Source organism: Microplitis mediator, chromosome 11 (genome assembly GCF_029852145.1).
Source record: "Microplitis mediator isolate UGA2020A chromosome 11, iyMicMedi2.1, whole genome shotgun sequence".
NCBI classification, from domain to species: Eukaryota; Metazoa; Arthropoda; class Insecta; order Hymenoptera; family Braconidae; genus Microplitis; species Microplitis mediator.
Genome location: NC_079979.1, coordinates 11,985,715 through 12,012,121, shown reverse-complemented (window position 1 = coordinate 12,012,121; position 26,407 = coordinate 11,985,715). Strand labels below are relative to the sequence as shown.

The following is a 26,407-nucleotide window of genomic DNA, read 5'->3' as shown; positions in this document are numbered from 1 at the left end:
CGCGGGAAATCAGCTTGATTTAAAGTTGTAAATTTAAATTTTTGCTCCGTTACAAAATAATAAATATTTTTTTTTGCTTAATAGATAATTGGAAAAACTTTACCAGCAAAATTTGAATTGTAAACGCTTTCGCAATAGAGGAAAGACAGTAAAAAGCAAGAAAGTTGAAAAGACCCCTCTCACTTTTCAGGGGGATATGTTATGTCCACCCTACATTTGTAAAATTATTATTATTTCATTATTAATTGCCAAATTTAAACAAAAGTAATACTGCCGACACCTCGTTCTCAAAATTGCGAAAATGCAGCGCAAGCACAGACCTCTTTTTTGCCTCTACGGATCGACCGAGATATTGCAAATACCGATGGACCAATGATCAATCGACAAAAGGAACCGAACGTCATTTTCCACCAATGATATTAATAAATTACTTCCCATGAAAAATTTAATTAAAAATATAAAATCACTCGAGCACTGTAGCTCGAGGTCTTAGTCACTGAACAGAACCAGTAATTCTGTATCCTTTGACCCGCGTGAATCGGTCGTCGTTAGGTCCGTATACCGTTTGCATATATCCGTCTTAGAACGCGAGGCAAAGGGTAGGTTGTGTTTCGATAGAGATACTAGTCGAGTAATTGGTACCTCCGGGTTATTTTATGCTGAGTTTTATCTATCTATCGAATTTACAGTTTCTACATTTAGTAAATTTTATTATTTAGGATAACACTCTACCATAAGTGCTAGGCCGATTTATTTGCAGTATTGTGTCATCTTACATAAATTATTTTTAAATTATATTTTTACATTTGTTAAAGTCTGTGCTTAAACGTTCGTTGGAACAATTAAGGATACAAATAAATTTTGCTGAACCAATAAAATTGTTTATTCAATCATAAGTGTAAAGAATATCAAATAAAGACAATTAGTATATTAATTGTGATCAAAGAAAAGATTACATTTACCAAAGAACGAATTCTTCACTCAAAAATAGTATAAGACCCCATCCATCCTTTACTCTGAGCCAACTTCGTCATAGATGCAGGGAAGACACCTGAACCAGAGGAGAAGATCGAGTCTCTAAACGAGGTCGACCGATCGAAGGTAAGTAAGTGATATATCATCATATCCTAATAACTAAACAAAATCCTTAATAAATAGTATAAGTCTCTTCGAAGGCTTGTGGAACACCTTTTCGTAAACGAACCCACATAAATAATTAAACGAAAAGAGATTCATTTTTCTTTCCGTGATTTTCCATATCGTTGGTCCGGTCCTCCATCCGATCGACCATATTTTTTTCACTACTAAAGAGATATCGATCTACTCTATTTAAATCAATTGCCGGAGATAACACTACAAACAAACAAAAAATTAAACTTACAAAAACCTTACGAATAGGCCTTATTTTACTACGGTAGGGTAATAAGGCCTACGGGTTAAACAAACTGGAATAGTTTAATTATACTTAATAAAATTGGTATTAGAGATAAATCACCACTTAAATTTAGCAGCAATACTTTTTTAAAGACAGAAGACTAGATTGTTTTGTTCAACAGCACTTAAAACTATCAGGATCCTGTTTAAGAGTCAGAAGACTAGATTGTTTTTTATAGTTTTTTTGCGCTACGACATCATATGACGGATGATGAAATATAGAAGACAGGGAATGTGGTATCGGGACTCTATAAGCTTGTCGTAACATCTCTATGCACGACCCTTCTACTAGAGTAGCCTTTAGCGGAGACGGTTATTTTAAATATCATATCTGTCACTTGAGCCTTATTACCCGGCAGGCCTTATTACCAGCGGGTACCTTAATAATAACAATTTTTAAGAAATTTAGGGTGCACATAACATCTACAAGATTCGATTGATTTTCAAATATGAATAGCTTGATTCGATGTGAAATAAATAACTCGTAAGTTTGAACTATTCGCATACTTCTAACGCGTAGTTATTCATTATCATATTTGATAGCGCACTATCCGTATTTACACTATCTTATATATCATATATGCCTATATGGACATATATAGACATACAAATTTTTTATATAAAAAATTTAAGCTGACTATTACAATTACTTATAAACAGGATGTTGCAGTGTAAAAAAAATATTATGGGAACTATTCCCATATCATTATGGGAACCATTCCCACAATGGTATGGGAACTATTCCGATAATGATATGGGAACTATTCTCATAATGGTATGGGAACCATTCCCATAATGGTATTATGGGCACAGTCCGTGAGCACTGCTATTTAAAAACTACATTACCAATTTATTTCAAACTTGGTACACACTTTCTACGTATAAAATACCTTCCCTCAACGTTGAGTTTTAGAATTTTTTTTATATCAAGGGGGTTTTCCAGCTCCAAAACGTCGCAAATTTTTGTAAAAAATAGCAGTTTTTACTTTAAATGACCATTAAAAAATGAAAAAAAAAAAATAATCGGGAACGTTGGAGAGAGGTTTTAATAATGCTTTGACTAAATTTCAATGATTTTTTATGTCAGATTATTTCTAGCTGAGATACACTGCTCACCGCAAATCATCTTTTTTTAAAGACGTTCTGGGAAAACTCCGTCACCGGCTTGTTTGCGGATACTTTTACATATAAAAATTACCGAAAGTTGTTGAATATATACTTAATAATGTTCAAAAGGTTTTAATAAATTAGCTCAATCCATACGCCTAAAAAAAATTCATAAAAAAAGCGTTTTTTTTCACGATTTAGGCCGAACCTCCCTTAAGGAAACCATTCTCATAATATCATAAGAATTTTTTTTCGCAAAATAGTGTAGAAATATCCCTCATGATATGGAGACATTCAAATGAAGCTTCTTCGACACTGAATTTGTTAAAAAAAAAAAAAAAATTTTGTTAAAAATTTTAATGTCTGTCAAATCTGAATTTTTTTTCAATGTTTGGATTTTTGTTTCTAGATTTAATAATATTTCTATGTATTGTAGAAGTGATTGCCACGCTTTTTGTTAAATTAATTTTTTCATGATAGTATGGGAACCATTCCCATAATATTATAGGAATGATTTCTATAACAGTATGGGAACTATTCCCATAATATTATGGGAACGATTCCTATAATGGTGTAGGAACTATTCCAATAGCATTAGGGGAACGTTTCCTATAATATTATGAGAATGGTTCCTATAATTACGGTAAATCGGTATTTTGAGGTAGATTATCGTAATTTACGGTGGGTTTACCGTAATTTACAGTAATATACCGTAATTTGGGTCCGTTAAGGAGAGAACGTATTCAAATACATCCAGTTCAAAAGTTCTTAAGAAATTTTATATATAATAGTTAGATTTCCAATTGATTCTTATTCAATTTCTATAATAGGGGTACTCTACGCCAAATCGACCACTTTCGAACCCGACGCCTTTAAATTTGGCTGAAAATTTTTTCTCTTTTTCTTCTACACCCTTGCGACCTTCAACCCACTCTGGAAACACTCTGGAATCATAGTCAGAATGTAAACATTCTAAGTCCAGTATGTTCCCAGAGTGGTTTTGTGCCCTTTTTCCAGAGTGAAACCAAAGTGGTTTCAGAATTGATCCAGAGTAGATCAAAGTGTTTTCAGAATGGACTCAAAGTGAATCCAGAGTAGATCAAAGTGTTTTCAGAATGGACTCAAAGTGAATCCAGAATGAAATCAAAGTGTTTTCAGAATGGGCCCACAGTGAGTCCAGAATGGAATCAAAGTGTTTTCAAAATGGGCCCAGAGTCGATAAAATTTAAATACTAAGGACTAAAAAAAATTGGGTACTTTCTAAACTCATAAATCAATAATAATCTACAGAAAAAGAATCTTAACCCAAATTTTTTAATTAACTATGCTTTTGTTAATTAGTTAATTTTTACTTGTTGAAAGTTTACATAAAAACCCTGATTATTTCCAAACTAAAAACCCCGAATTATTTTTACTTCTTAAAGCTATTCTTGAAAGGGTTTAGAAAAGATAGCTGGTGAAAAAATAAAAAAATTTCGATTTTATTAACAATCTAAGCCATTGAAAAATAAAAAACGTAAATAAAGCAATCAAGAAAATTTACTTTTTTGATTATTTTGTTTTTTTATTGCTGAAAGCTACATAACAATAATTTGAAAAAAATTTTTACTTGCATTGTTTAAATAATTGTCATAAACAAATACATTGCTAATTAGATTTAATAAGATTTTTTTTGGGAAAAAAACGCTTAACAAAAATAAGGAATTTTAAGAAAAAAATCGTTTCTTAAAAAATTTTTTTTTTGCTAAACAGCGCCTTAGCTAATTAACAATTTTTTTTTTTACTCAATATTAATATTAAAGAACCATTATTTTTTTTAAATAATCATTAATCATGTTCTGTTATATTAGAAAAAAAATTTTTTTCATTCATTTATTATTTGTTTATTAAACAAACAATTTGTTGTAAACAAATAAATTTTCACGCAATATTTTTTTCAAATACTAAAAATAACCATGCGTTTTATTTTGTAGAAAAAATTTTTTTTTAATCTTTTATATAATTTTTTAAATTATTGTACACTTGGACTTGTCGCTACCTTTCTGTTCTTCTCTATTGTTATTAAAATAACTTATTGAAGACACAACTACAACACTTCAAGTCTTTTTCATTATCCATTAATCATTAAACAAATCGAGCTTGTAACCGAAGCTCTAACTCAATTGCTTAAGGAATTATGGATAACAGTAATTTTTATGAATACTTTTTAATAAATACAAAAAAATTATTAATTAGCAAATTCGCTTTTTAGCAATAAAAAACATTTTTTAAGAAACAATTGTTTTTTTAAAAATTGTTATTTTCATTAAGTATTTTTATCCCAAAAAAAAATTTTTGCTTTGACCCGGGTTTTAATGTGAAAGACTTGAGAGAAAAATTTGCTGGGAGAAGATATATGTTAAGGAGGAGAAAGTCACTGGTGCTAAGCAGCAGTGGAAGTAGTTCAGTGTTCGCCGCTAGATCGCGCCCAACTTATGATTGTCCTGTTCCTGGTTGGATAGGTGTTTCAGAGTTTTTATATTCTATATTTAAAAATAATTCTGTCACGGGTATTTCTCTGTTATTTGACAGAGTGACAAGTGACTGTTTGGATGGTCATATAGTAGATGCTATATTACATTGTGACAATAATGTCAAATATTTTCGTTTTCTTGAAAAATTGTTTTTACAATCCAGAAACATAATTGTATTCAATAAATGCTCTTGAATATTCTTAAAATAATATATTTCGGTAAATTTTTTTTTTCTTTCAGTATTCATTTACTCTGAATACCCTCTGGTTTGAGTATGTATTCACTCTGATCCCACTCTGGAAACATTCTGGAAACACTTTGGTATCAGTTTGTGTTCAATGTGGATGCATAACGGTGTCAGTATGTATCCACTCTGGATACTTTCTGGAAACACTTTGGATTTACTCCGTATCCGCTCTGGAAATACTCTGGGTTCACTCTCAGAAAAGGGCACAAAACCATTCTGGAAATACTCTGGAGTCCGTATGGTTGCATCGTGTTACCAGAATATTTCCAGAGTGTATCCAGAATGTTTTTAATGTCGCAAGGGCACTCATTGCTTTATGGTCTACAGAATTTTTTTGAATTCCCAGCGTTTGTCCAAAAATGAACCAAACAAAAACTTTTTTTAACTTCCCGCTGAGAAAATCGACGATTTTCAAAAAATTCAGGAAGTTATTGAATTCACCCTGATTTTCAAAAGCCGGGTTTTCATCATATGTCGGCATTTGAAGTTGCTAGGATGCTATTCTGACATTTTTAAAGCGATGTCTGTATGCATGTGTGTGTGTGTGTGTGTGTGTATGTGTGTGTGTGTGTGTTAAATTTTCAAAAAAATTTTAGACCATTTAGTCAAATAAACTCTGAGGTATTTAAGAAATACGAAAAAAAAAAAAAAATTTTCCGTTTTTTTTTGATATTGTGAAAACTGTTAGATTGATCAATTCCAAAATCTGATCAGCTCTAGAACTAAATAAAAGCTTTCGATTGCCACCAAGAACGTCTCAATCAGATAATTCGTTCAAAAGATATCGTCGACGTAAGAAACAGTAGAAAACGGTTTTTTGCAAATATCGTCGTAACGACTAAACCAATCATTCCCAAAATTTTATCTGCTCTAGACCTCAATAAAACGCGCCGATTGTCACCTTAACTGTCTTAATCGAATGATCCGTTCGAGAGATATCGTCGACAAAAGAATGAAAAAAAATCGCTTTTTCGTTTTTCGTGAAATTAAAAAATCTAATCAGCTCCAGAACTCGATAAAAGCATCTAATTGCTGCCAAAAACGTCCTAATCTGATAATCCGTTCGAGAGATATCGTCGACGGAATAATAAATGTTAAATCAATTTCTGCTTTTTTCATTGAATAACATAATAATTACTGAACAAAATTACTCAAGACTAATATGTTCTTCTTTATATAAGTCATCGGAAGTGATTGCCTAAAAATCGTCATGTTCGCTCGTATCAGGATATACTTACACGATATAGATACAACGTATCACGTAAATACTTATTTTTGAGCTAATTATTGAACATAATTGTGAACAAATATAAAAAATGCTCATTCATTTATTATTTTAGATTCTAAATTTTTAAACTTTAACATAAAACGTAACCCCGTTGAGCTTGAAAAGCTCATAAAAAAGGGAAACAAAGGTATCTTCGAGCTCGAAAATGTATTCATAACAATGTTTTAGAGATCAAGGAGCTCGAAAACAGCGGGAAGTTTTAGGGCTGACCCGCAGGGTCAACCGATAGACAAATTTTTTTTTATTTTCTTCGCTTTTGAATTTAGTTTTCAAAAAAAAAAAATACGAAATAATTATTCAGAAAGTCTTTCTATTTTTTAACTTGATTTTTCGAACAAAATTCAAATCATATCAATGATTACCATTTAAATTTATTGTTTTTATGTGTTTCTTCCAAATTTAAAAGTTCTTTGAGCATTCTCAAAAATGTTAAACATGGTGTTATGAGAACTATGGCTAGTTCAAGAAAATTTTTTTTTCAATTGGAAAAAAAAACCAAATCGAAAAAACACCATTCTGAAAAAATTTGAGGATTTGTAGAAAATGTCAAAGTTTTATATAAAAAAAAAAAAAATCAAAAACGGTAAACATCGAAAAACTTTTGATTTTGTTACGTCCAGCTAAATGCTGAACGTTATATTTTATTGCTAATTTGGTTTTATTAATGAAAATCGAGCCGACGACCAGATTTTATTTTTTCTATTATCATTTTTTATTTTTTCGATAATATTTAGTGATAAGGCATGACGTAGTTGTAAAAATGCTTTTAAGGGATTAAGACTTGTTTGCTTTGACATTTTTTTTTAATTGCTAGAGCAAACACCTAAACGTAATCTTAATGACCCCTCGGGCAATTGTAAAGGCCCAAAGGCCATCTAGAAACACTTTTCGTAGAAAACAAAATTATTTATCAACAAAAGTGTACGTGGAACACAAATTTTGAGCTATAAATAAATATAATCTTAATCCCTTACTTTCTCTTTGAGTGCACTTTGTCGAGACATCTGGGCATCATAAAACAAATAAAAAATTTTTAATTTTAATGACGAAATAGTCATTAAATAAAACTCAATAATTTACAAAAATGAAAAAATTATTCAAATAAACAATTTAAAAGAATAAATAAAATAGGAAAATATTCAAATGATAAATAACAATCCAGTAAATAATTTTCAAAACGTAAAACAAAAGAATATTCAAATCAACTCTAACTACAAAAAAAATTAATGATCTCTAAAGGTAATACTCATCAACTTCAACTACAAGAATAATTAATAATTCAATAATAATTTCTAAAACATAGTCTTTTTGATTAAATAAAAGAATAATTCAATAAGCAATTTATAAACTTCAATTGAAAGAATAATTAAAAACTTAATAAATAATTCTTACAGAAACGTCATGAGTAATTCAAAATTTAAGATAGAAAATGTAATTTTTACTTTTTAATATTATAAATAGAGTCGGCTGCTAGCCACCTATTTTAAAATTCAAATTAGGATTTAATTGACCAACAAAATTAATAATTTTTAAGTTAAATAAAACCTATAATAATAACTAAATAATATAGGCTCAACGCCAATTTAAATAATATCAATGTTAACTAAAATTGATATTTTAAGTTAACAAATTATAACATTAAAAAAATTTAAGTTATAATATTATTATAAATAAATTTAAATATTTAAATTTTTATATGTTTATAAGTAAAATATTGTACATGTGGGTGTATTATGTGTGGGTGCGCACGCACATAGGTCCACATAGGGGCATGCCCTTCCCGCTTTCCTAAGGTGAAAATCATAGAGAAAGGGAAAGGTCCCATAGGAACTGTGCTCCGATTGGACACAGTTTTCCCCCAAAACAGTACTTTGAATAGACCAGATAAGAGATTATAAAAAGTGTCGTCGAACCAAAAATCGACAGTCAGGGTTCAGTCAGGGGTTTAGTTGGAGTTAAGAGTTAGGGTTAGTAGGAGCTAAGAGAGCTAACTGCTCGATGCAGTTCGGCTCAGTCCAGTTTAGTTCCGGTTGATTAAGGAAAGGAAATACAAGTGTTCTCACACTTTTTCCGATCTAGTTCAGCACTAGTTTCCTTTTTTTATTTTCGAGTGTCTTCACACTGAAAATTAATTCAACTATATTCTTTTATTTTCGAGTGTCCTCACACTGAAAATTGATTCAAATATTTTATTTCAAGTGTCTTCACACTGAAAATTTATTCAAATATTTTGCAAGTGTCCACACACTCAAGTCCATTCAATTATTGCGCAAGAATTTCCTCATTTAAACTCATCAACATTTCGCGAATACTTATTGTAATCTCTATCCAGTCAATTCAGTGTAATAAACCAATCTAATAGCTGCGATCTCAGGTACTGTAATTTTTAAGTTACTTTATATATAATTATATGTCAAATTATTTTATATTCAATCGGTTATTGAAATTACTCTCATGGTAACTACTTCATATATAAATTCAGATTCATACTACTTAGCATCGGCTGATAGCCACCTAATATACAAACAAACCCAAACTCATAAACTCTAGTGTCGGCCGTTAGCTACCTAGTATTTTTATAGGATACTTTAAGTTATAGCGTTAGAATTTTTATTTGTAAAATTTTGTAGTTGTAAAATTATATTTTTTTGGGTCTCAATATAGATAATTAATTGTAATTTAAGTTTTATTAATCTTCAACCCAGACAAACATCCTCACAGATTCCCAGTCTATAAGCCGTTGGCTTGGACTAAAATAAATATAAAATTAAGTCCGTATCTGGACGTAACAATTTTTTTCAACAATCTTCAAATAAACAATGAAGATAGGTCGCAGCAATTCTTTTGTATTTTTTTTTCGAAAAGTAAATTTGAAAACAAATTTTCGAAAGAAAAAGACGTCCCAATCAGTCGAATTTTAAAAAAGTTACAGCTATTTAAAATAAAAAAAGCCATTTTTTAAAAAAATTTATAACTTTTTCTTCGTTGGGTGAAAAAATTTGAAAAAATCATGAGAAACGTGTTTGATGGGGTAGAAAACGAGAAAAAAATTTAAGCTAAATCTAAAGGCGTCGGGTTCAAAAGTCGTCGATTTGGCGTGGAATGCCCCAATAATAATCGGAATTTTGCTGCTTTTGTGAGATAAAATCAGAATTTTTAAATGAGTCAAATATAATGTTTGTTTGTTTTTTTTTTGTTGATAAAACATTTCGATAATTCAAATGATATTGAAAAAGAATATAAAGTTAGTTGATAGAAAGACTACATATAGATAAAAACGTGTTTCCTCATCAATTTGTTGACAGTCCGATTATATTATGTTTCGATAATACTCGATTAGTAGTACCAAAGTGTAACGTGGACATTATTATTTTTTTTACCATTACTCACTAAGAACTGTAAGATATTGAAGTAAATGTTATCGAACCATTTAATTTTATTATTATTTTTTCATGATTGAGTATAGATGTGAGATTATGATATATACATACATATATATATATATATATATATATACCCTTATTAAAAGAAACGATTAGAAAAAAAAATTTTTTAATACTTTTTAATGCTTTTGAATACTTTGAATACTTTTGAATCGCCCTTCTTATAAGCATTTAACATTGCAAATCGTTTCGAATCGTTTCTTTTAATCAGGTTATATATACATATATATATATATATATATATATATATATATATATATATATATATATATATGTATATATATATGCATACTATATATATATATATATATATATATATATATATACTATATATATATACATATGTATGTGTATCACTTATTGATATGAAATCAATGTGATAAAAATGAAAGAAAATAATTAATCCAGAATCTTATCATACACGAATTATCTATTAATGTTGATAGTTCAGCGAGACGAGAGAATATAAACGATTGATTATATGAAATATGAAATCATTAACTAAGATGAATATGGTTTATTTCATAATAATAATTTTTATAATTGCTGTTAGTAGCAATGGAGAACATCATCCACCACTTAAAGGGTAAGTAATTTCTATACGAATAATACAAAATTTATATAAAATTTCCCGCTAAGAAAATTGGAAATTTTCAAAAATTCGGGAAGTTATTGGTTTCGGTCCGATTTTCGAAAATCGAATTTCTAAGAGATCTTGACGTTTTGAGGTTCTAGGAAGCTATTTTGACTAATTTCATGATGATGTCCGAGTTTATATATGTACGTATGTAAATGTTCTGTAACTTTTGAACGGATCAACCGATTTCGAGCTCCAAGAAAGCATTCGACGCAGCTTATTAATTCCTACAAACTGTAAAAAATTGAGCTCAATCGGCAGGGCTCGTTCAGAGATATTCTAAAAATAAAATTCTTTCAAAAATGTTTTTTTTTGATAACTTGTGATGTGCTTGATGGATTGATTCCAAAATCGACTGGGCTCTGAAACTTTATAAGCTGCGTCAAATGCCACCTCAACCAGTGTAGCCAGATCGCGGACGAAAAGTTCCCCTTCCTTCGCATCATTTTAACATCACTCACAGCTTAAACGGTGCTTGGGAAGGAGAACTTTTCATCCGCGATCTGGCTGCACTGACCTCAACCATCAAAATCGGTATTCGTTCAAGAGAAACCGTTATCAAAAGAATTAAAAAAAATTTGTTTTTAGTTTTTTTGAAATTTCTCAAAAACTACTTGATAAATCAATTTCAAAATTTGATCAGCTTTAGAATTCGATAAAACGCGTCAATTGCCACCTCAACCGTCTCAATCGGTTAATTCGTTAGAAAGATATTGTTGATGAAAGAAATAGTAAGAAACTTTTTTTTTGAAAACAACGGCCTACAAAAGTATTTTCGAGCTTGAAGATCTCGAAAATGTAATCACAACAATATTTTCGCGCTCAAGGTGCTCGAAAATTGCGGGAAGTTTTGGGGCTGGCCCGCAGGGTCAACCGATAGACCGATTTTTTTTTAATCTCACTGCTACATCATTTTTTTTTTCTTTTTAAATTCTTATATTTGATTGTGAGGACCTTATTATCATATGTACGGTATTGCTCGGCAGAGCTCAAGGATACACACTACTGCAGATACACGCTGTCCGCGTGATAGACCGCAGAGTGGAAAATACATCGAGAAGCGTTAAAGGGTTAACTTATTTTATTAGTATTTTGTGTAGTTTATGCTCACTGGCTGAAAAGTACTCTTGAAATTTTGCCCGTGACTGTCCACCAGGCTCACCTATCTCGTTCAATTTACGATAATTCTTAACATCCTTCGAAAACTCAGGGTTATAAAAAATAAAATATTATGTGAATTCATTCCATAGAGGTACAGTGTTTTGACCACGAAAAGACGATGTAATAATCTCGTATTAACTGCACGGAGATTATTCTTGGCTCGAATCCTACCAATTTTCGTTATGCTGTCGACCAAACTTGTAACAGGAAGTGAAGCATCCAAAAAATTATTATGCTGTATCACTACCCAGGAAAAAGGTTTAGATCTAAACATATATTATCATATGCGGCCAGATCTAAATTTTTTCACGGAGATCCCTAGTAAAAAAAATATTCAATTGCAAAAAAAAAATCTGTCTATCGGTTGACCCGGCGGGCCAGCCCCAAAACTTCCCACTGTTTTCGAGCTCCTTGAGCTCGAAAACATTGTTATGGATACATTTTCAAGCTCTTCGAGCTCGAAAATACTTTTGTGTGCCATTGCTTTCGAAAAAACCCGATTTCAGCATTTCTTTCTCCCACGATATCTCAGGAACGAATTGACCTTGATCATGCTTAATCTTGCATAAATCGTGCGCATGATCATTAGGGTGATTGGTTTGGATCGACTATTTTTTTTCACTTCTACTTGAAAATATTGTTATAGGCATTGAAAAAAAAAATTCCCTGCAAGTTTCAGCCCTTAATTTTAGTTTTAAGTACTATATATTTGATTTTGAAGTTTTCCCATTTAAAATCCATAGGAGAGTTAGGGTTATTTTTTCCAATTCTCTATAACTTAACCGCATTTCAAGTTATCAGGTCACCGATTGCGGCATTTTGTAGGTAATTTAATATTCTTCAATCGCCTAGTTAGTAATTTTACTCGGACTATAATTATTTTTTCTGTATTTATTCTTAAAATAATTTTTTTAATAAAAATTTGGATTTTTAGTTGATATTAACTAAATAACGAAATTTGAAGTAAAAATGCAGATAACGATTTTTTAGAAAATTTCATTCTCTTCAAAAAAAGGTCCTCTTAGTTAAGTGGCTCAAGTTCTTCGTTAACGTGATATAAGGATTTCAGTAATTTTGTAAATTGAATATTTCTTAAAATATTCGACCAAATGCAAATTAATTTCAATTTTAAATTAGCGAATAATTTTCTTTTTATTAATTTTATCTATTCATGAAAATCAGAAGAGTTGAAATTGATGAGCTTCGGAAAAATTTTTGACAAATATTGAGACAATGTGAATTGTCATCTTCTCCCTCAGCCTTGCGGTTCTCATTTTTTCCCGTCTCGTTGCCGTCTGAAACCACCTAAAGCTAGTCATAGTGCCATGGTCACATGACTAGTTATCACCTCAACGCATAACCGTGAGGGGAAGTGGGGAGCGAGCCCAAAAACTCAGCCCTAAGACCCTACGGTGATTGAACTTCACTTCGATCCTGGATCAATTAGTGATAAGACGTATAATTTAGTTTTACTGTCAATACTAGCAATTTATTTGCGACTTTGTTAATACGGATAACTACTTTGTAAATCGGGAAATTAACTTGCGTTATAGTTGTATTACTAGCAATTCTATTGCGATATACTTTACTGTCCAAGTTTACTGATTATTATAAAGAGTTAGTTCAACTAAATATTACTGTAAGTTACCGGCGATATACTCGCGATATAAAATTATACTGTGCCACGAATCTGTCTACATTATATCCAGCGCTTGCATTTTCTTGTAAGTAATTTTGATTATTATAATTGGCAATAAACTTGCAGAGTATTCTGATTAATTCCTTTTATTCCATCTATCACGGTTCATCCTACTTATTTCCTATTTTACTGGTAAGATTATTAAATAGTCTGATAAAATAAATATTAATTAAGTTACAAATAGTAATTTGACCATCAATAAGCATATTCTGTAATTTTATAAGCCGTGAGGTAAGTTGATAAGTTTTCTCATACGTTACCGAGTTTGAATAAGTGCGGGTCTTTGCTTTGCAAGAACCCCAGCCCACTGCTCTGTCCAAGTAAAATAAAATCTGTTAGAGGCCAGCCTAAGCCAGGGTTCAACCTGCGAATTCTGGTGGCTGCTGGTAAAAATCGCGAAGACGAAAAGCGATTTGTCTCAATATTTTATTTGAATCTCATGTGGATTTTTACCTCGATTTCTCATGGGAATCTGCACCATGTCAAAATGGGAGTCCAGGTACCCATAGTTTCCTATGTAGATTTCCCATATGGGAATCCACATACCCATGGTTCTCTACATGAATTCTTATATCAATTAATATATTAATTCCTATAGATTCTGAGATAAAATCCATACTTTTCCATATGGTCATGTATGCTCATGCCAAGTCATTCTCAGTCATACAATAAAATGCATGATCATTAATTTCTCGGTATACATAGTAATGCATGATTGGGTATGAATTGACATGCATCATGCATGATCATTCATGATTAATGTTGGACATGCATGAATATCGCACAAATTATAGGGACTATTCTTTCCTCATCATGCCTGATTGAACATGATTTTACATAGTCATGCATGACATTGCCTGATTCGTGCAATGTCATGTATGATCATTTCATGATTGAGCTTGGTCATGCATGATGTTGCTTGAATTGTGCGTGACTATCCTTTCCATGTCATGCATGATTGAGCTTAGCTATGTATGCCTCATGCATGGTGTTGCATGAATCATGTGGGACTGTTCTTTCCTCGCCATTCATGATTATTTATGAAAGAACATAACTTTGCATGATTACGCATAAACCATGCACAACCACGTATGACTCATGCATGATCGAGCATGATCGTGCATGACGATTTTTTCCCGGATGAATGTTGTATTTAGTTCAGATGTAGTTATATCTGATCAAATCTTACGTGATATACGCCGACCTGACTAGATATAATCATGTCTGATATTGTATCTAGCTTAGATCGAATTATACCTGATCAGATATAAATATATCTGCTAAGATATAATTTTATCCGATCAGATATAATTATATCTGGTCAGATCTAAATCTTTTTTCCCGGGTATACTTTTACTACGGGCGAGAAACTTATCAATAAGCTTTACCCTGATTAAGAAAAATAATTAAATCCATGCTAAGTGTAATTCTATATATTAGTCGATTCAAATTGTTTTAAATCGTTCCAAATTGCTATGAATCATTTCAAATCTTTTTTCTTAATCGGGGTAGTTACAATTACTTTTATACATTATGATAATTGTGATGTGGCATAATAACTTTTTGGATGCTTCACTTCCTGTTTCAAGTTTGATTGACAGCATAATAAAAATTGGTTAGTTGCGAGTCGATATTGTTCTTCGTAGGTATATTTATGTCAGTGACGGAATTAAACGAAACAGAAGTTTTTCACCGTCAAAACTCTCTACAAAGACTGAGTTGTGTCCATGAATTTTTCAAAAAATCATCATCAGTCGATACGATGAAAAAAAATGAGTATTTTTCCCTTATTCGCATGATTAATTTTTCAATAATGACATAGGTATTTTTACTATGTCAACAAAAAAATTTTTCCTATGTTGCATTATAAATGTAGCTATTTACATAGGAATAATACCAATGTTAACATAGTGATTAATCTTATGATAACAAAGTGAATTTTTCATATTTTAACATATGAATTATTTCTATGCTGACATAGTAAAAATCACTATATCAATGATCAAGCCTGAATATTGGCCAGCAATGAGCATGTATGATCTACCTTGAGCATACATGATTTTACCTGAGTTTGAAAATATTTCAGAAATTTTCATGTTGGAAAATTCTCATGTATGATAACTAATCATTCATGGTCATGCATGATCAGACATTACCACACATAAAAGTTCATATTGAGAAGGAAAACTCTTTCTGAATAACCTTGAACGACTCGAAGCGGACATGCATGATCGTGCTTGAAGAGATATGAACCATATATGGTCAGTTATAACTCACATATGATCAGATATGAATCATATATGATCGGATATAAATTATACATGATCAGAGATGATTAAGGCTGATTATTCTAAAGGATTTGTCCTTTGGATAAGAATACTCATCCATGACCATATGTGGACCGTGGATGAATCTTAAGGATTCATGCTTAACAATGTATGACTCAGGCATAATTCATGTATGATCATGCATGATCGGGCATGTATTATGCATGATCAGATACGAATTAAGAACGATCATGCATGCCGATTTTTTCCGGGTAATTACGTTGACAATCAATTATTTTTACCTGCATTGTTAATAAACAGTATTAAATCATCAACTTTTTTCGTTTCTTCCACTTTTTTAGGGGATACTCTTTCGCCAGCAAAAAAATTATTTTGTTCAATTTTTTTATAATTCAGATTTGACAAGCAATTTGTAAATAAAATAGAGTATTTTGGGTAAAACGGAATATTTCAAAAGGTTTTGAGACTAAAGGTATTTCTTTTATTGAATAAAATACCGAAACTAAAATCTGTTACTAGTTAGAATACAATATTTAGAATAAGTAATAATTAATATAAATCATTTTGAAGGGCAAAAGTTTTTTAACCAAATTTCTTGCAAGATTGATTTCATTCATTCATCGTTGCTTTACCTCCTTATCATCTAAATGCAACGTAACTGCAGTATATTTGGTAGTTTGTTGTGTTTATTAACGTAGTAATTTGCCTATAATAACATAGGAATTATAACCATGTTCTCATATGAAAAATCATCATAATAACATGGGAATTATCCCCACAATAGCATGGGAATTATCTTCATGTAAACACAGTAATAATTCCTATATTATTATAGGGATTTATTTTATGTCAACATAGGAATAATGCTTATGTTGACATAGTAATAATCCCAATGTCAACATTAGAAAAATACTTATATAATATAGCAAAAATACCTATAAATTATAGGTATTTAACTCATTTTTATTTATTTATTTATTTATTTAATATAATATACGCCAATCGGTTACATACATATAAAAATTTTATTACTAGATTAGGTAATTAAATGATTAGATAGCATCATTTTTATGCATGTACTAAATAACTATAAAGAAAATTATTGCACAGGTTAATACAAATTAATAGAGTCGTGTTACGTTCTGGCTTTAATTAAATTTAAATAAAATTTTCAGAAATTTTTTTTTTTTGAAGTCTCGAATTATTTATTCGCCGCAGTAGGCAAATATACGGTTCGACACTTCTTAGAATCATAATTAAATAATAAATTAATAAATCGTTACTTTGTTGGCGATATTATTTTTATTCACCACCAACAATGTAACGGAAATCTCTTGCGATAAGAGAGTCGCCGTGGCTCGCAGATAGTCTAAACAGATGACGATGCATGAGACCCGGGCCACGACGATTCTCTCATATGAAAACCTGAGATGCAACGTTAACATTTTTGATAATGTATTGTACCAAGATGCGACAGAATCACGTCAGTCGATCACAAGATCTAATAGAGCTAAAAACTCTACACAAACCCTCTGGCTTCATCCTGTCACTCGGACTTTAAGGCAAAATCTATCTATCCGTATATCATTGAAAATACATTTTCTTTTTTAACTTTGGGCGCCGCTACCGGCAGCCCAATATTCACACACACCTCATATTGGACGCCGTCCCCGGCAGCCTAATGTTCTCACCTGTTTTGGGCGCCGATACCGGTAGCCCAAGCAGTTCTTTCCTGACTTCTAAAATTCATGCCGAGAAGCCGAAGAGCAGGTAAAAAGGCCCAATTACGTCGGGTCATTCGTACGATCCATGAGGATCTCGGTCGTTCAGTTCACCAACGCCGCCGCCTAGAAATTGTTGCCGAGGAAGTTATTCTCGATCCAGTGACATTGGTTATTTCATATTCGGGTATCGCGTTAAGTGAGGTTCGTGAGTTGTCGAGCTCTTGTGTCGTTGAGCCTTTAAACTCTTGTGTCGTTGAGCCGTCGAGCTCTTGTGTTGTTGAACCGTCGAGCTCTGGTGGTGTGGTCCAACAGCTGGAGTCGCTCGTCGTTACCGAGAAACCGAGCCTTCAAAGCTCTCTCTGTCCAGAAGAGGGTTCACGGACAAACCCAGTCTTCTGGACTGGTATCAGTGAGGGTTGGCAGTTGGATCCAGTGGACGTTACATCCGTCCATCCACCCAGCGGGAGCATCCCTTTTCACGACCCTCGTTACGGGTACTACTCAGAGGCCTACTTCAAGGCCACCGGCCGAGACGAGTACGCACCAGCGGAGGCGAAGAAGTTACGCAAGAAAGGGATTATTTGGGCCGACTTATGGGGCCCATGATTTCCACCATGGTAAGTCATTGAAACTTTTTGGCCTAAAATAAGAGAAGGTCAACAGCTGACGCACCTGAGGTCTATTGACACCCTAACGACGTCAATCTGGTCGAATTAAAAATATTCTGTATGATCAATAGATAAGCCAGAATGTAACAGTAGTAACGATTTTTCCACATCGGATGTAAAGGAGGAGAGTAAACCACCAAAGTAATCCAAATTAGTACAGTGATTATTAACTAGATTCGCAATCCTGTTTATTGGTCCAGAACACACGTAGCCTTTTGTTGTTTTTATTGAATCAATATAACCATTGATTGTTTTATGAAAATGGATTAAGCCAGCACTAGACATCATCAGTATTCCTTACACGTAGGCGGTATGCAATGTATTTACAGAGCTTACGTTGGATTTTTTCTATTTTACCTATCATTACATTTGTAGCAGGAGACCATACTATTGAACTATATTCAAGGATCGGTCTGACCAAGGAGTTGAAGAGATGAACCAATGTGTGATTATTTTTAAAGTCTGTCCCGGATCTGAGGATATACCCGAGAACTTTGTAGGCTTGCGAGACAATCTTGTCGATATGTGCTAAGAAAGTGAGTGTAGTATCGAAGGTAATCCCAAGATCCTTGATTAAGGTAGAGTTCGGCGATTGTTGCCCATCAATATTATAATTATGCGGCCTATAGCCATGTGATCTGATGAATATCATGATTGCGCATTTATTCACGTTCAGGTTGAGTTTATTCTTGAGGCACCAACTGTGTAATTTGTCAATATCCAGTTGAAGTATAAGATTGTCAGCCTCGCTGTTTATTTTTCTGAGTATTTTCATGTCATCAGCATAAAGTAGGTAATCTGATTCCAGGTTGCCAGCTATATCATTGACAAAGATTTTAAAAAGTATAGGTCCTAGATGAGAGCCTTGAGGAACACCAGAATTCACATTATATTTATCTGAGATATGACCATTCACTCTTACCTGCAGAGATCTATCCATTAAATATGAGCGAAACCATTTTAAGGCAGCACCAGTCACTCCATAGTGGACGAGTTTATCTAACAATATCTCGTGATCGACCATGTCAAAGGCCTTGCTAAAATCAGTGGATAATGTATGCACATCTAGACCCTGGTTCATGGCGTTGATTATGTAGTTTACGTATAGGTACAAGTTTGTTGAAGTGGATCTGCCATTAATAAATCCATATTGTTTAGTTGTCATAACATTCTTGAAGGCTGATGTTACTTGAGGTGGAATTATTTTTTCAAAAAGTTTAGCAATAGCTGATTGAATACAGATCGGTCTGTAGTTGGTGACATTCGATCTTTCCCCGGATTTGTGGATTGGACTGATGAATGATAGTTTCCAAGCCGCTGGAAAACTCCAAGCTGCAGCGATTTACTAAATATATGTGTTACTGGTTCACATAGGCCCGCAACACAGTTCCTGAGAAAGGTATTTGGGACTCCATCAGGCCCGGATCTTTTTCTAATATCAAGCTGAGACATTTTTCTGAAGACTTCATCGTATGAGATGTTGAACTCTGAGAGGTTTGCATCGTTGCGATCACGCTGGTCATTCCTGGGGGGAGTTGGTGTGACATATTGGTTTGCATAAATGCTTTTGAAGTATGATGCAAACAGGTTGCTTACCTCTCCACCGTTATTAGCCTTTTTTGCGTCCCATGACATCGAAGATGAAATATTCAGATCGTTACGTCTCTTATTTTTTACGAATTTCCGGAATTGACTAGAGTCAGTCTGCACTAAACTTTCAACTCTAGAGATATATTTATCATAACATTTTCGACTTAGATTCTTGCATTCGAGTCAGATTTTGCGAAATTGATTGAATGAAGCTTTGGTCCGCCTTTTTTTATATTCAGCATGTGCCTTTTTTTTTTAGTTTGATTTTGTGTTTTAGATCATTTGAGAACCAGCAGGGGTAATCATCAATTTTTTTGCTGCAAACAGGTACATGTTGGGCAATACCCTCATTTATTACTTCATAGAACCTATTAACTTTGTCATCCACAGACTCCAGCTTGTAGAGCTCTATCCAGTTTGTTCTCAAAAAATATCTATTGAGTGCAACATACCCGATGAAAAAAGATTTTGTCTAATCATATATGATTATATATGTTCATATATATGATCATATATGATTATATATAATCATATATAAAGATATATATAATCATGCATGATTATATATGGGGTAATATATAATTATATATAATTATACATGACCCCATACATAATTAGATCTAATCAAACATGGCTGTTATAAGCCCATATATGAGTCTTATATATGGACTTATATAGATGGACTAGATTCTTCTAAAAAAAAATTCGAGTTAGAAGTTGACAGCATCGTCGAGAATGTTCAATCATTACGAGAAGAGGTCAGCACTTTAAAGGCAACATTAAGTGATGTTGGAGTTAAAGTCGATGCGGTTACTGGTCTGGCAAATGATCTTGATCGTCAACTCAGTACTGTTGAAACGAAAGTCTTGGAAGTTAAAAAACACTAACCGCAGCAGATGAAGCCGTCCTACTGCGAGCTGCATGTGATCAGGTATCTAATCAACTTATTATTAATGGGCTACCTGAAAGACAAAATGAAGATACCACAGCAATAATTGGTGACCTTATCAAAACACTTGATGAGCAACTAAACGTCAGCGAAATTGTTACTGCTCGTCGAGGTGTCGCAGTTTACGTAAGGAATGAGCTTCAGGTGCGTTTGCTTAGTAACTTAGTTACTGCTGGTCAAAGCATAATACCAGAATTTCTTATTGCTGAGGTTTGGGGCCCTTCACAATACAAGATACTCATTGCGATTGTATATCGACCTCCTAAATCAGGATATATGACATTGTTTGAAGATGATTTAGCAGCAATAATAATTAATTATAGATTTGCCTGTATACTAGGCGACTCCAATGCGGATTTACTAGCAAACAGTGACAAAGCAGGAAGACTGAAAAACTTTGTAGCCAGAGTAGGGATGAACATTGTACCATTAAATCCGACTACCCGGGAAAAAATGATCAGACATGAACAGGCATGAGTCTTCAGGCCTGATCAGGCATGTTCAGGTCTGATCAGGTATGTTCATGCCTGTTCAAGCCCATCCGGGTAAAAAAATTATATATAAAAAATGGCCCTATATAATTATATATAATTATGTATCACTATATTCAATTACACATGTATATAATTATTGCTATAAAAATAAAAAAAATAAAAAATTCGGGCGTGTGCAGGATTTGAACCGTGGACCTTGCGCTCGAAAGTGTAACTCGCTACCCACTGACCTAAGAGATTTAGTTGAAAAGTAAGTTTCGTATGAACTTCAAGTAATAAAAATCTTATACGTGATAGATTCTTAGTCAACAAAATTTTAGATCTATGAGCAGACATGAACAGCCATGAACAGACATGAACATATATGACCAGGCATGAACAGGCATGATCAGGCCTGAGTGTATTCAACGCTTCAGACATGAACAGACATGAACAGGCATGGACAGGTATGATCAGGCCTGATCATGTCTAATTTCAGGCCTAATCATACATGAACAGGCATGATCAGGTCTAATTTCAGGCCTGATCATACATGAACAGGCATGGTCAGGTCTGATCATTTTTTCCCGGGTAATCATACTGCACATGCTGATACTTGGATTAATGTGTGTGCGGTAAATCAACCGTCCATTCTTGGCTCATGGGGTCAATCTAGTCAACCTTTCTTATCTTCTCATGACCTTATCTACATATGTCTTAAATATAAACATCCGAAACCCGTAAAGCGATTGATCAAGTGTCTATCTTGGAAAGAAGCTGATCTCAATACTGCTGCAGAATTTGTTAATGAAAACAGACAGGACTTACTTTCTGAAAATAATCAAGATAATCAATCATCTATAGATCATTATGTAATGAAAATGAATAGTTTAATGCAGAAAATGGTGGAACGATGTGTGCCAGCTCGTGAATTCTTAACTAAACACAAACCAGCTCCTTGGATCACGCCAGATCTGCGGGCAGTACAAAAGGCTAAAGATAAATGCTACAGAAAGTATAAAAGAATCGGTAATCAACAATGCTGGGAAAATTACCTAATACTACGTCGGAGTGCCCAGTCACTTTGGAAGAAAAAAAAATCAGATTACCTTCAAGGCGTTTTTGACCGAGCTGGGAGCACTAAGGACTTTTGATATGAAATGGATAGGCTAGGATTAACGGCTACATCTGCAAAATCTCGTAATAAGATAGAACTAAACATCGCGGAACTTAATAAATACTTTGCTTCTGTCACTACAGGAGAGGAGCTACCGTCATTCGATTCGATCATAGATGAGATGGCAGGACAGCAACAAGTAATATCCTTCATATTCAAGAGAACATCTGAAGCTGATGTGTCAAAAGAAATTATGGTTGGTACTTCTAAAGCAACAGGCATTAATGGATTGCCAATACAAGCTTTAAAAACATTCAAGACTACACTTGCACCCCTAGTTACTAACTTAATAAATAACTCACTAAACACGGGATGTTTTCCTACACTATAGAAATCATCGTTGATAACACCGATTCCGAAAGTTCGTAATCCTGAGTCACCATCGGACATGACACCAATATCAATTTTATGATCTATCTCAAAAGTATGTGTGCGTATTGTACTTAACCAAATCGTTAATTATATAAATGAATATGAGCTTCTGGATCTTCGACAGACTGGTTATAGGACGGGGATGGGTACACAGACTGCGGTTGTTCGATTTACGGATGATATACGTTGGGGTATTGATGAACAAATGATCACTATTGCAGTCTTCATAGACTTAGCTAAAGCATTTGACTCGGTTGATCATCTCCTACTGCTACACAAACTTCACGAGCTGGGTCTATCTACTGATGCCTTACGCTAGATGTATTCGTACTTGGGAGGACGAAAACATGCTGTACGTAATAATAAAGACCAATCGACATGGCTTAGATGTTTTTCTGGTGTCCCTCAAGGCAGTGTCCTGGGTCCGCTACTTTTTTCATTGTTTATAAATGATATTTATAAATGTCTACAACATTGTACGCACCTGTTCTATGCAGATGATGGTGTTATGTACCTAAGATGCAAATTAAGTCAGATAAATGATGCAATTAGGAAATTAAATGAAGATCTAGCTGCGATTACAACCTGGTGCCATTGAAATACACTTAAAATTAATGTGGTCAAGACAAAGTCTATGACACACTGGTCACAGAAATTAAGGGATAGAAAAAAAATCCGAAATTTTTAGGTGATTTTCAACATGCTGTAACTCGGTGAAAAATGGTTGTATAAAAAATCTAAAAAAAGCAGATTGTAGCCTCAAGTTTCTAGTTTTCAGATCTGGACCTCAAAATTTTTTATCATGTACGGTTCCGGAGTAATCATAAGAAAACCAACGAAAAAAAAATTTTCAAAATTTTTGCTGGTCTTTCAATACCTCTATGGGCAAAAATAAATTTTTTTGAATAATCCGACTGTCTGACTTTTCTCGGAAATTTTATGCCCTTTAATTTGGTGGCCTTAAAAAGTCTCTACGACGATTTGGCGCCGAGTTATCATTGATCAAAGCAAAAAAGTCCATTTTGGCTTTGATAATCAATAACTCCGGAAGTATTGGTCGTACAGAGAATGGAAGCAGAGTTCTGAAAACTGGAAAACATTCTCTATAAGGCAAAATTAGTGGCATTTGATAGAAAAATTTTTTTTAAAGCGATATTGTTTGGTAAAAAACAGGTCAAAATTCACAAATTTAAGTATATTCGGAAATCTTGCTATAACTTTGGATATAAAGGATTAACAAAGGATATCTTCGACTTTTTTTCAACCTCAAAGTGTCCTGAAAAAACCCTGAAAATTTCAAATCGCTGCGATTTTTCTTTCTTAGTGCCCCGAAGCTTTAAATTTATCGATTTTTTCCAAAATCACCATAATTGGTAGTTTCTCGGTTTTTGTTCATTTTTTCGATTTGAAAATGTTTTTTTTTACCGATAATCTTCATTTCTTCGCTCAAAAAGATCGATTATCGGAAAAAATTGGAAAAAAAAAAAATTTTGAAAAAAATTTTTTTTTTCAAAAATTTTTTTTTTTTAAATTTTTTTTTTTTGTTGTATCTGAAACGATTTATCATTGTCAAAAAAAAATTCCTAAAATTTTTTTTACCGCCGGCATTAGAGTTACCCACAAAGGGTATGTTTGTTAAGTTGAATCTGGAGCAGATGCAGTTACAGCGGTAAAAAAAATTTTAGGAATTTTTTTTGACAATGATAAATCATTGCAGATACAACAAAAAAAAAACTTTGAAAAAAAAAAATTTTTGAAAAAAAAAAAATTTTTTTCAAAATTTTTTTTTTTCAATTTTTTTCGATAATCGATCTTTTTGATCGAAGAAATGAAGATTATCGGTAAAAAAAACCATTTTCAAATCGAAAAAATGAACAAAAACCGAGAAACTACCAATTATGGTGATTTTGGAAAAAATCGATAAATTTAAAGCTTCGGGGCACTAAGAAAGAAAAATCGCAGCGATTTGAAATTTTCAGGGTTTTTTCAGGACACTTTGAGGTTGAAAAAAAGTCGAAGATATCCTTTGTTCATCCTTTATATCCAAAGTTATAGTAAGATTTCCGAATATACTTAAATTTGTGAATTTTGACCTGTTTTTTACCAAACAATATCGCTTTAAAAAAAATTTTTCTATCAAATGCCACTAATTTTGCCTTATAGAGAATGTTTTCCAGTTTTCAGAACTCTGCTTCCATTCTCTGTACGACCAATACTTCCGGAGTTATTGATTATCAAAGCCAAAATGGACTTTTTTGCTTTGATCAATGATAACTCGGCGCCAAATCGTCGTAGAGACTTTTTAAGGCCACCAAATTAAAGGGCATAAAATTTCCGAGAAAAGTCAGACAGTCGGATTATTCAAAAAAATTTATTTTTGCCCATAGAGGTATTGAAAGACCAGCAAAAATTTTGAAAATTTTTTTTTCGTTGGTTTTCTTATGATTACTCCGGAACCGTACATGATAAAAAATTTTGAGGTCCAGATCTGAAAACTAGAAACTTGAGGCTACAATCTGCTTTTTTTAGATTTTTTATACAACCATTTTTCACCGAGTTACAGCATGTTGAAAATCACCTAAAAATTTCGGATTTTTTTTCTATCCCTTAATTTCTGTGACCAGTGTATTTGGCAGTGCTCGAAACATAAATAAGATTGAATTGAATAGCATTCCCAGGCTTATTGTCAATGGCGACGAAATTGAATATGTCAACTCTTTTAAATATCTTGGTGTCTTAATGGATCCGACATTATCATAGAAGGAACAAACAACAAAGATATGTAATCAAGCATCTAATGGACTATATCGACTTCGCCGATCTGCGAACAGCATGAATACTCGTATGAAACGTCAACTAGTAGTGAGCTTGATATTACCAATTTACAACTACTGCGCAGTGGTATATACCAACTTAAATCGTGGATTAGCGAAAAAATTACTAGTATCTCTCAATAATTGTGCAAGATTCGTCCTGCGGAGGCCACGAGGAGTAAATATCAGTTATTAAAAGAATCTATAAGATTGAACTATAATATAGCTAGACACAGAGACAACAACAGAGCCGATACCCTAATCGCGGCTATTCCGCATACTACAATCTATCATCAATCATTTCTTATATCGGGCACAAGCTTCTGAAACTCACTGCCACCGACGGTTTCAACAGCTGATTCTTTAGATAGATTTATAAATCTATGTTATAACTACTTGATTGATATGGAACGAGCGGCGATTACATGAGACTATACCTATATGTACTTTCACATCAAGACAAATTATCTTTATATTAAAAAATTTTAAAGTATACTTGAAAGCAATAATGACCCCCGCAGATTTGAATTACGGTGGAAACACCGTGGAAGTGTAAACACCGTGGATCCACCGTGATTACACGGTGGGTTTGTTCCATTTCACCATCGGGTATACATAGTGTATCCACTGTGATTACGCGGTGTATCCACCGTGATTCCACGGTGGCTTAACCACTGTGTATACACAGTGTTTCCACCTTTGTGCTATTTCACCACTGTGGTTCCACGGTGTATCCACCGCGTGATCACAGTGGAAACACCGTGTATACACGGTGGTCAAGCCACCGTGGAATCACGGTGGATACACCGCGTATTCACAGTGGT

At 33.0% G+C, this 26,407-nt stretch overlaps 1 protein-coding gene across 2 annotated transcripts in view; it reads left to right on the top strand.

The window, feature by feature from the left end:
• The first annotated feature begins 10,459 nt into the window (after positions 1-10,459).
• Positions 10,460-26,407, top strand: part of LOC130677537 (carboxypeptidase B) — a 44,889-nt gene continuing 28,941 nt past the window's right edge. For both annotated transcript variants that reach the window (XM_057484327.1, XM_057484326.1), the window contains exon 1: positions 10,460-10,618. In XM_057484327.1, the coding sequence (XP_057340310.1) occupies positions 10,521-10,618 (98 nt within the window). In that variant the 5' untranslated portion in view covers positions 10,460-10,520. The remainder of the gene's footprint in view (positions 10,619-26,407) is intronic.